This window comes from Pristiophorus japonicus, chromosome 2, assembly GCF_044704955.1.
Source record: "Pristiophorus japonicus isolate sPriJap1 chromosome 2, sPriJap1.hap1, whole genome shotgun sequence".
Classification (NCBI taxonomy): Eukaryota; Metazoa; Chordata; class Chondrichthyes; family Pristiophoridae; genus Pristiophorus; species Pristiophorus japonicus.
Window position 1 is genome coordinate 94,701,752 of NC_091978.1, and position 12,592 is coordinate 94,714,343.

Sequence of the window (12,592 nt, forward strand, 5' to 3'; positions counted from 1 at the left end):
GTCGGACTGGTGAGAGTCATTGTTGGTCTCCTGCTCAGGGACTTGCCTAGTCTCTCCTCAGTGTCAGCACTCCACGAAGCATATTTGTCCCTACATCTGTTACTTCTTGCACATGATGCAGGCTTGTGCATTGTGTAGCAAGAGCAGCAAGTACGATACTATCCTCGCAATGCCTATGTTCAGCAGGTAAGTGGCCACTCGTCGGCAGCTCTTGTTTGTGACGGTGGCTGAAAACGCTGTAGAACATCTTCAGTCAGCTGACCCTGCCTGCCTAAAAAAAAGTTCTACCCGTCCTTCAATTTTATTTGATTAATCAACAGAGATAAGAGAGTAGCATAAGTACCTGATAAAAATCGGGTAAGTTGTGGAGTCTATTTGTTAGAAAGAAAAAGCTGCATGTATTTAGCATCTTTCTGATCTCGGGGCATTTACAAAGTACTTCAGTCAATGAAGGACTTTTGAAGTATAGTCACTGATATAATTTATGGAAACACAACAGCTAATTTGTGCACAGCATGGTCCTAGAAACAGCAATGAGCAATGCCCATCTTGCCTTACTATTCACCTTGTACTTTATGCTGATGAAAAATTGCTTCACTGCCTCAATTTTTTTTCATGATAAAATCAGTATTTTTGGTTCTCCGCTTCTAGATTGAAAGGCTGCAAACATTATTGGCAGACAATGAAAAAGTGAATTTATCAGAGATTGAGCCGATACCTTTACCTTTGGAGCCGCAAGTTAAAATCAGGGGTATCATCCCAGAAAAAGCAACGTTGTTTAAGGTAAACTTGGGTGTGGACATTTATTGTATGTGCAGTATTAAGTAATTTTAATTTGTAGTTTGATTAAACAAATACTTTTGTTTCTATTCGGTATTCTATCTTCAGGTTTGTTCATGTTTAAGCCTTGAAACATGGCACACGTCAAGAACTGTGTGCTCAGATAGACATGGGAAGAGGGTTTGTTTAATTTCTGGTAAATCCTCTGCTTCATAGGAAATAGGAGCAGGAGTAGGCTATTCGGTCCCTTGAGCCTGCTCCACCATTCTATAAGATGGCTGATCTGATCTTGAGCTCAGCTCCATTTCCCTGTCTGCTCCCCATAACCCTTCACTCCTGTATTGTTCAAAAATCTGTCTATCTCCACCTTAAAAATATTCAATGACCCAGCCTCCACAGCTCTCTGGGACAGAGAATTCCATAGATATATGACCCTCTGAGAGAAGAAATTCTTCCTCATTTCCGTGTGGGCAACCCCTTAATCTTAAACTATGCCCCCTGGTTCTAGATTTCCCCCATGAATGGAAACATCCTCTCTGCATCTACCTTGTCGAGCCCCCCCCCTCAGTATCTTGTATGTTTCAATAAGATCCCCTCTCATTCTTTTAAACTCCAATGAGTATAGGCCAAAGCTACTCAACCTTTCTTCATAAGTCAACCCCCTCATCTCCAGAATCAACCTAGTGAACCTTCTCTGAACTGCCTCCAATGCAAGTATATCCCTCCTTAAATAAGGAGACCAAAACTGTACGTAATACCCTGTACAGTTGCAGCAGGACTTTATTGCAAGGGGGCTGGAGTATAAAAGCAAGGAAGGCCAATATTCCATTGTCCTTCCTGATTACTTGCTGTGTCCCTGCATACTAACTTTTTGTGTTTCATGCACAAGGACCCCCAGTCCCTCTGCAGCATTTTGTAATCTCACTCCATTTAAATCATTTGCTTTTTTTATTTTCCTACCAAAGTGGATAACTTCACATTTTCCCACATTATACTCCATCTGCCAAATATTTGCCCACTCACTTAGCCTGTCTATATCCATTTGCAGATTCTTTGTGTCCTCCTCGCAACTTGCTTTCCCACCCATCTTTGTATCATCAGCAAACTTGGCTACATTACACACGGTCCCTTCATCCAAGTCATTAATATAGATTGTAAATAGTTGAGGCTCCAGCACTGATCCCTGTGGCACATCACTAGTTACCATTTGCCAACCGGAAAATGACCCATTTATCCCGACTCTCTGTTTTCTGTTAGTTAGCCAGTCCGCGATTCATGCAAATATATTACCCCAACCCTATGAGCTTTTATCTTGTGCAATAACCTTATATGTGGTACCTTCTCGAATGCCTTCTGGAATCCAAATATGCCACATCCACCGGTTCCCCTTCATCCACCCTGCTCGTTACATCCTCAAAGAACTCCAGCAAATTTGTCAAACATGATTTCCCTTTCATAAAACCATGTTGACTCTGCTTTTCCAAATGTCCTGCTACTGCTTCCTTAATAATGGACTCCAGCATTTTCCCAATGACAGATGTTAGGATAACTGGTCTATAGTTGCCTGCTTTTAGTCTGCCTCCTTTTTTAAATGTGGGTGTTACATTTGCAGTTTTCCAATCTGCTGGGAACTCTCCAGAATCCAGGGAACTTTGGTAGATTACATCCAATGCATCCACTATCTCTGCAGCCACTTCTTTTAAGACCCTGCGATGCAAGCCAGGGGACTTGTCCACCTTTAGTCCATTATTTTGCCGAGTACTTTTTCTTTAGTGGTTGTTTTAAGTTCCTCCCTCGCTATAGCCGCATGATTATCCATTATTGGGATGTTTTTAGTGTCTTCTTCCGTGAAGACTGATACAATTGAACCCAAGCCGCCTTGAACCCTATTTTTAACTCGTGTCGGTCTGGTTTCTCTGGCCCTGGGAAATCTGGCAGGTAAAAGGAGGCGAGCAGGGCTGGATCCATAAGGTAAGTACCATTGCAGCACTGCTTGTGGGCTTGGAAAAGCAGGACTGTTTGTTCCAGGTCCAACAAGCTAACCCTGTAAAACAATCCCCCTTAACCCCCTTCCCCCAGCGATCTGTCATACCTCTCTCTCCTCTTCTCTTTGCTCTTCTCCCCACCCCCCACCACCCCTTCCTCTTTGCCCCCGCATCCACCACTAAAACTATCTTGACCTGGCCTGTCAATCTATCGGGTGGAAAGTCTGGGGAGAAAAATAATCAAACATGTTCTTATAAGCGGTTTTGATCATAGCCCAATTGCTAGATGGACGATTCTAATCGCCCCCGCCTTACGAAAATTCTATACCCGGGGATTATTATTTGGAGTGTAAGTGGAATAAGTCACAGACAGGAATGCTTCAGTGAAAAATCGTACTTATATTTATTTAGTCTAATATACACTGGCTAAAACATGCGTTACTAAACAAAATCACTGTCTCTGAGGAGAATAAGATCCAGGTTACAAACAACATACATACAGTACAGAACTGAGGACCGGTAACATGCAGTAATTCCCTTGTTGCTATGGTGGATTCTAACTCCACCCCTTACAACGAATTACCCAGTCGCATAAGCCCCTTCGCCTGGCTAAACCAAACGAAGCTTCCTCCCAGAATAGCCCCGAAAAAGCTTCACTTCTGTGAAAAAGCCTGAGCCCTTACACCTCACCCAGACCACCTCTGGTTACACGCAGTTGGTCTCGATCGCTCAGCTCAGCTGTGGGAAGTCGCTGCCTGGAGGCTGTACCCTGTGAGGGGTATGCGGTTCTCAGTCTCAGCGGCTTCTTCTGCGGAACTGCGGCTTCCTCCTCTGGTGGTACTTCTTGTTATGTTGATCTTTGTGGAGCGAGAGGGAGCGAGAGCAAAGAAATGGTGGAAAAGAGTCTTATCTTTATAGGAGTCTTGCTATCCCTATCTTTCCCGCCAATCTTTAAAATCTTTTTGTTTCTAAGCACTCCGGTGCTTAGTCAGTGATGGGCCATCATCAGACCCATGTGTATTCTGTGATTAGACTAATGGCCCTGAATCTGGGACATATCTTGGTCTTTGTGTTGGGAAAAAACTGTCTCCTCTTCGGCTGGCCAGGCTAGTGGGTTCATTGTTCTGCTTCTCTTCTGAGATGGAGGTGAGAAGTGCTTTTGCATATTAGAGTGGCTTTCTAATCTGGTTACTGGCTTCAAGTTAACGAGTGCCTCAGATTCCTGAGCCCCTTTGTTAATGGCCCCCTTCCTTTTGCTAGGACTGGCGGGCAAACCCGTACATCCTGGATTTTGTCACAGCCAACCGCCATACGGTCTCTTGAGGTTTAACAAACCACAAACCAGCTTTTTCACGTATCTGCACAGGGTGATCCCATCACAGGGAAAATACCCTTGGGGAAAAAAAAAACCATAAAGTCCACGAAATATTCTCAACTGAGTCCATTCTTTAAACAGACTTTGCGATCTCGTCACTGGAGTTAAAACACATGGCAGACTTCCAGTTTTCACGTCCACAACTCCTCCTCCCTACTCCAGAAGCACAGCCCAATAAATATTAGGGCCTATGTCTTTAGATGATGTCACCAAGAAACAATCTGTAAATGCGAAAGAGGATGGGGCCAAAGGTCAGTCCTTTGAGGAACCTTTTATTGAAAGAAGGGGGTAAGGGCCAAGGGGGATGGGTGAATAGGATATAGAGCACCCTGTTGACCACAGAGCGTAGGAGAATTTGGCTGAGAAAGAAGGCCATCAGAATCAATGGTGCAGAAAATGGCATTGCCAGCTTTGCTAAATCTACTCTGGATAAATTGAGAGAAAGTGAATTCTATAGTTAAGCCTACTGAATCTTATTGCTTTGGCTGTAAGTGCCCCCCGCCCCTCCTTCCTCCCCCCCCCTCAACCGAGGCCTTGTTTGTTGTGTTGAAGTCCAGTAAAATTAATCTGATGTCAGTGTTTTACATAGATTTTTAGGAGATATTAAGAAATTTCAGTCACCCCAAACCATGCAGAGCTTCAGGGACTGCACAATTACACAGCTTGTGAGAAACATGCGGCTCTGATTTGAAGGTGAATTTTAATTGGGTCTGCAATGCTGCTGGTGGAATTTTTTATTCTAGCTGGTCAATATGATGGGCAGATTTCCACTGCAGCCCCCTCCCCCAGCCACCACCTGTCTTCAAACCAACTGCACAATCTCTCTCTGCACCCCGAGCCCAAAAAATTGAATTGAAGCAAATTTTCTTTAAAATTTATAGACTGATTTAGTTGTCCCATTACTTAAAATTATATATTTGAATACTGCAATTTATGCAATCTATTTATCAGTGCTACAATTTTATCCATACTTCTCGAATTTCTGTTTGCAGTATAGTTCTAAAAGTTGCACCTAATTATATATGCACTACCTGTACCTCCGGTTAATCAACTAAAGATTAAATGATAGTATACTTGCCCCAATTTATGAAATAATTCTAATCCTTCAATGGTGATATCTTGTGTGAACTATATGTCTCCTGGTTATGGATGTATACTGGGTAGGAGGGGAAAAGTAGTGAATACTCGAGCTGCTTTTATCAAATGCATGTTGTATAAGGAAATATTTTCTTTAGGGGCAATCTTGTTTTCTATTGTAGACAGCTGACCTAGTTTGTTGAAGCTTCACCCTTGTGGGTTTGATATCTAGATTCTCAATGAGATGACAGCTTGATATACATACCAGGATGTCTGTTGTTCTGTAATGGATGGAATTATAGTAAAAACAGGGATTCATTTCAGTGCAAATAGAATATTAAAAATATCTGAATAGTTAATCATTTGTCAGCAATACAAATGTCTCATAGCTGTGTTAGACATTTATCAAACTGACAGGATGGTGAATGCCTAATGACCATACAGTGCATTAAGAGGGTTGTACATTTTTATTCAGTATCAAATGATGATTTATGCTTGGTGAGAGAGACAATGTTGCTTTAAATATATTTTACACAATTTATATTCATCTCCTTAATAGCTTCCCAAGATGCACACCCTTGATTTGGTTTAATAGCACAGGACCAGACATCTCAATCTCTGGAAATGCTGAACTGCATCCGTTAATAAGGCTGCTGAACCGCAATATTGAATTGGAAATGCTGGCAATAATTAACACTTTGTTCCCTGTCCACTCATCCTGGCAACTAGGCTCCTCATCTCTATGCTATGGTGTAGATAGCAGTCCAGCTAAGTCTGGCAGCCTTCCTTTTGAGGGGAGGCACGACTAATTTAACCAAGATTGGGATACAAACTGGCATTCCCAGCATGTTGCATCACTTGGCTAACTCATATTAAGAGCTTAAGGATTAGTGTTAGGACTATAAATAATATGACAGTTCTGGATTTTTGGTTTCTGCTAGAAAGTCTTCTGCTCCATATATTTCCAAAATTCTAGTTTATAATATTTTAAGTGCACTAAATTTAGTACTGTAAGCGCTAACCTTTGTTCGATGTTCTTTATATAAGCCAACGTGTGAGCTCATGTTCTATTTGGGAATAAATATTTGAATTATTAATTTTGCTATTGGTACTTGAAAAGATTACCTGTCCATTTGTGGATTTAAAGTATTGACATTTTATGTTCGAATGCATGTATCCTAAGAATTGTCAAAGGCTTAGTCCTTCCACAAAATTAGGAGTACTCTGAAATCTATATTTACCCTACTTAAACTTTAATTGGTTTAGGTATAGTTTAGAATTGAGGAAAAATGTATGCACGTGATCTAATTATAACTTCTGATTGTGATACTAAGTAGAAATGTTAACAATATAGAATTTAAAGGGAAAATTTACTTTAGGACTAGTACTTTTTGTTCAACATGTCCCCTCTCCCATGTTATGAAAGAAAAAAGTACTGTTCTTTTGACATTTTTGTAACCTGCTTCCCTGGGGTTCCACAGCTCCAAATTGGCTCTGCAGCTGCTCTGAAGTTACTGTCCTGGTTTGCTACAGAGCCATACTGGAGTGCAAGGGATGCTCTCCATTAGTGATAACAGCAAAGCAGTGTAGCAGGCAGAAAAATCTAACTTTAGTCTGTCGGCAGGTGAGACAGTTGATATTTTTAGAAAAGGCTCAAAAACATTTTTTGGGGTTGGGCGATGTGCAGGAGCGAAAATAACTTCTTTCTTTCCCCTTTTTCAACCCCCCCACACACACACATTCCTTCCCATTTAAGAATCAATGTGTGTTCTAAATCTATTGTATTGTTTCAGAGTGCACTAATGCCAGCCAAGTTAATATTTAAAACTGAAGATGGAGGTAAATACCCCGTTATATTCAAGCATGGTGATGATCTCCGACAGGATCAACTTATCCTCCAGATCATCTCACTTATGGACAAGGTATGAAACAAGTTAAATGCAATGTGTCACTGATAACAGCTTAGTGGATCCCTTTTTAAACAATTTTTTCTGTATGTAAGTAAACATATTGGAAAATCTGAGGATCACTTACAGTATTATTACTAGAAGTCGCCATTAATGTGATTTTGATTGTTGGAATTTAATAGTTAATGCATTGTACATGAATATCTCGATGCAAATAACCAAACGAAAGAGTTCAACCCACACTCTGGTCAGACATTTGAAATTTAATTGCAAAACAGTATCTAACCTTAATCAGAAATAGAAAACACAGGACTTACCATCTTCTGCACTTGCCTTGTATTTTTTTAATTCTAGGTGGCTGTTTTTACTCCAGTTGATTAAAAGTTTTTAAATAATGTTTCACCCATCCCTTGAAGATGTTTAGTTATAGTATTACGAGTGCTGTTTGAAACCTGTGGAAACCTGGACCACTAGACCTAAATAGGATAGATGATTTTTATTATGCTATGCATATATATATCTAGCTTAATAAGACCTTTTTCCAACTCTTCCTTTTTCCTTCTTCCAACTTTGCATTTTTTTTAATTGACTACATTAGGCTTGCAAGTTGGCAAATTTTTAACTGGTCCAGCCTAGTTTTTGAATTTGCTGCACGTTGTCAGTTAAAACTCAATGGTCAATACAATGCCTAAAAAAACTAGGTTAATATATTGCTATTTAAAACTCTTGATTGGAAAATGGCAGCAATTTCAAAAGCCTATCTAGGCTGGTGGACAAAACTGCCCAGTGATAATACTACACTAGACTACATACATGACTGTATTCCATTATGTAAACCAGTTTTGTGTTGAACAGTACTATGAACTTATTTGTTCTGCCCGATTATCAAACACTTATGTGCTTGTTGCTGTCTATGGTAACTTCCACTCCCAACTGCAGTTTATATTGTCTTTCTATTTTGGAGTAACGATGTACTAAGTTGCAGATTTGAATCGGAGGACATTACAGGGCTACGGGGAGAGAGCAGGATAGTATGATTGATTAGTTTTAGATTGCTCAAGGAGCCAGCACAGATACTATGGGCTAGACTTTTGGCACATCATCGCCCATATGAGCTGAGATGCAGGCTATCGCCCATATTTGCTGAAAAATGGAAACTAGTGCCCAATTATAGCCCATTTATCACCAGCCCAACTTTCGTCATACAGGAATGAACTGCATCGCCCGTCCTACTTTTTAAAAAAAAAAAGAACGGCATCCTCGTACAAGGCCGAGAATAGTGCTTATAATGGAAACTTGCGCCCGATTATGGCCCAGATTATCGCCCAGCGCTACCTCCGACAATTCGCCCAAATGATCGCTGGCCCAAAAATACGCTGAAGTAAAACTGCAATAACTCAGCACTACGGGGAGGATCTGTAGTAAAAGGCTGTCAGAATCATTTGTGAATGGTTTTAAGGGCCTTTTTGACTCTTGCCAATCATCTAATCACATTTATATTTGTTGAGGAAAAATTAAGGGCATTTATCGTGATGGGCCTGTAATTTCTCCTCCAGTATTGATCACTAATCACATGCTGCAGAATAGAGATGGGAGAATAAAATGAGAAAAGTTACATACAAGTACATTGCTGTAATGTCAGGGTTAATATTAATCATGGATTTTTTTTCCCCTCTGGTCCACAGTACAAATGGAAGCAGAACTAGGGTATGTCATCCCATGAGGAAGGAAATGGAGTTCACCTTAGTTGGCTGATGGATTTTAATTTATAAAGCAACATGGTGTATAATAAAAGAAAGGTTCTATTATGTTATTGATGGGGACCAGCTCCCCTGTTCTCTCTGTCAACCCTCGTGGGAAAAGTTCTTTGCCTGAAAAAAAAACGCACGTGCGCAGAACGGCCGTTGCTATGGACACCAGCCTTGCACGACTGAATACATTGCAAAGGCCCATTTGACATCGCTAAGGCTATCTCCCAAATTAAAAAGATGAAACTAGCGGTTTTTAAAATAGACGATATCCCAGCGATCCTGACAAATAATTTAAAAAAAGCACTGAGGCCGGAAATATCGCCCGAGTCCAGCCCAAATTGTATGTTTTGTTGAAACCATAGCTCTCCATAATTCCTAAGGTTTAGGAATGTGATTTTTTTTTAATATAATCTGGGTGGGTGGGATATTTGCGACAGGAAAGGGTCTCTTCCCTTTTCAGTGGCCAGTTTAGAATTCTGCACTTTGTATTTTGTCTCATTCCTCCTCTGTATGTGTTCTTCACACCCCACTGTGGCTGTGGCAAAATGTCCAAAATATTTAAATTCACTGACCGAAGGATTTTCATTGGGGTTTAGTCAGCGAGTGGAAGCTCTGCCCTATCTCACTTCTGGAAGTGCAGTGGCTCACCAGGAATTCTGGGGCTTATGTCATTTTATAATGGGAAAGAAATGAACTTTGATTGAAACATGAAAAAATTATATTATTGGCAAATATTGATGGCATTTCTGCTTGAATGAGGGGTCTCTGTATGTCACTAATATCGCTGTCTTATATTTTAAGTACTGTAGTACAGTAGTAATCTTTAGGTGTCTTTTAAACTTGTATAATCTTGCTTCTATTGCAGCTTTTACGGAAAGAAAATCTTGATTTGAAATTGACGCCCTACAAGGTGTTGGCAACCAGTACCAAACATGGTGAAATACTTTTCCTAATTAATAGATTTGTATATATACAAGAATTATTGGAATCATATTAAGGGGAATGGTTCTGTTTGCACTAGAGGTGGATGGAGAATCAGGACGAAATGTAGCTTTCAGATGAAGCAAAGTTAGAGTGGGGAATAATTGGAGTAGATCGTCCAGAATTAGTTTCTATTTTCCTTTATAAAGTCCTACATTCTGTCGTTATCTTTATGTAATACTTTGATTTTATCAATTATGTGTTAAAATCCTATGGTTCGCAATATTCCATTTCAAAATGTACTGAAAACGACTATATTGTCTGATGTCCAAGAAAATCCTCAGTACCCCTTTCCTGCTTTCTCTCCATACCCCTTGATCCCTTTAGCCGTAAGGGCCATATCTAACTCTCTCTTGAATATATCCAATGAACTGGCATCAACAACTGTCTGTGGTAGGGAATTCCACAGGTTAATAACTCTGAGTGAAGAAGTTTCTCCTCATCTCAGTCCTAAATGGCTTACCCCTTATCCTCAGACTATGTCCCCTGGTTTGGACTTCCCCAACATTGGGAACATTCTTCCTGCATCTAACCTGTCCAGTCCTGTCAGAATTTTATATGTTTCTATGAGATCCCTCTCATCCTTCTAAACTCTAATGAATACAGGCCCAGTCGATCTAGTCTCTCCTCATTTGTCAGTCCTGCCATCCAAGAATCAGTCTGGTGAACCTTCGCTGCACTCCCTCAATAGCAAGAACATCCTTCCTCAGATTAGGAGACCAAAACTGAACACAATACTCCAGGTGAGGCCTCACCAAGTCCCTGTACAACTACAGTAAGACCTCCCTGCCCCTATACTCAAAACCTCTAGCTATGAAGGCCAACATACCATTTGCCGCCTTCACCGCCTGCTGTCCCTGCATGCCAACTTTCAATGACTGATGTACCATGACACCCAGGTCTCGTTGCACCTCCCCTTTTCCTAATCTGCCGCCATTCAGATAATCTGCCTTCGTGTTTTTGCTCCCAAAGTGGATAACCTCACATTTATCCACATTTATACTGCATCTGCCATGCATTTGCCCACTCACCTAACCTGTCCAAGTCATCCAGCAGCATCTTGGCGTCCTCCTCACAGCTCTCACCGTCACCCAGTTTAGTATCATCTGCAAACTTGGAGATAGTACACTCAATTCCTTCATCCAAATCATTAATGTATATTGTAAATAGCTAGGATCCCAGCACTGAACATTGCAGCACCCCACTAGTCACTGTCTGCCATTCTGAAAAGGACCCGTTTATCCCAACTCTCTGCTTCCTGTCTGCCAACCAGTTCTCTGTCCACGTCAGTACATTACCCCAATACCATGTGCTTTAATTTTGCACACCAATCTCTTGTGTGGGGCCTTGTCAAAAGCCTTTTGAAAGTTCAAATACACCACATCCACTGGTTCTCCCTTGTCAACTCTACCAGTTACATCCTGAAAAAATTCCAGAAGATTTGTCAAGCATGATTTCCCTTTCATAAATCCATGTTGACTTGGACCGATCCAGTCACTGCTTTCCAAATGCGCTGTTATTTCATCCTTAATAATTGATTCCAGCATTTTCTCCACTACTGATGTCAGGCTAACCAGTCTATAATTACCCGTTTTCTCTCTCCCTCCTTTTTAAAAAGTGGTGTTAGATTAGCTACCCTCCAGTCCATAGGAACTGATCCAGAGTCGATACACTGTTGGAAAATGATTACCAATGTATCCACTATTTCTAGGGCCACATCCTTAGTCTTCATCCCAGAGTACTTATCAGGCCCCGGGGATTTATCGGCCTTTAATCCCATCAATTTCCCTAACTCAATTTCCTGCCAAACAAGGATATCCTTCAGTTCCTCCTTCTCACTAGACCCTCGGTCCCCTAGTACTTCCAGAAGGTTATTTGTGTCTTCCTTCGTGAAGACAGAACCAAAGTATTTGTTTAACTTGTCTGCCATTTCTTTGTTCCCCTTTATAAATTCACCTGAATCTGACTGCAGGGGACCTACATTTGTCTTCACTAATCGTTTTCTCTTCACATATCTACAGAATCTTTTGCAGTCAGTTTTTATGTTCCCGGCAAGCTTCCTCTTCTACTCTATTTCCCCCCTCCTAATTAAATCCTGCGTCCTCCTCTGCTGAATTCTAAATTTCTTTTAGTCCTCAGGTTTGCTGCTTTTCCTGGCCAATTTATATGCCTCTTCTTTGGATTTAACACTATCCTTAATTTTCCTTGTTAGCCACGAATGAGCCACCTTCCCCATTTTGTTTTTACTCCAGATAGGGATGTACAATTGTTGAAGTTCATCCATGTGATCTTTAAATGTTTGCCATTGTATATCCACCATCAACCCTTTAAGTGTCATTCGCCAGTCTATTCTAGCCAATTCACATCTCATACCATCGAAGTTACTTTTCCTTAAGTTCAGGACCCTAGTCTCTGAATTAACTCTGTCACTCGCCATCTTAATAAAGAATTCTACCATATTATATGGCCCTTACGGCCAAGAGGATCGAGGGGTATGGAGAGAAAACAGGAAAGGGGTACTGAGGGAGTGATCAGCCATGATCTTATTGAATGACAGTGCAGGCTCGAAGGGCCGAATGGTCTACTCCTGCACCTATTTTCTATGTTTCGATATTATGGTTACTCTTCCCCAAGGGGCCTCGCACAACAAGATTGCTAATTAGTCCTTTCTCATTACACATCACCCAGTCTAGGATGGCCAGCCCTCTAGTTGGTTCCTCGACATATTGGTCCAGA

The 12,592-nt window shown here is 41.0% G+C and overlaps 1 protein-coding gene across 2 annotated transcripts in view; it reads left to right on the top strand.

The window, feature by feature from the left end:
* The window catches only part of pik3c3 (phosphatidylinositol 3-kinase, catalytic subunit type 3), a 155,846-nt gene that overhangs the window by 94,224 nt on the left and 49,030 nt on the right, over positions 1-12,592 (top strand). For both annotated transcript variants that reach the window (XM_070868410.1, XM_070868411.1), the window contains 3 exons: positions 652-783; positions 7,011-7,139; positions 9,741-9,810. In XM_070868410.1, coding sequence (XP_070724511.1) covers positions 652-783; positions 7,011-7,139; positions 9,741-9,810 — 331 coding nt within the window. The remainder of the gene's footprint in view (positions 1-651; positions 784-7,010; positions 7,140-9,740; positions 9,811-12,592) is intronic.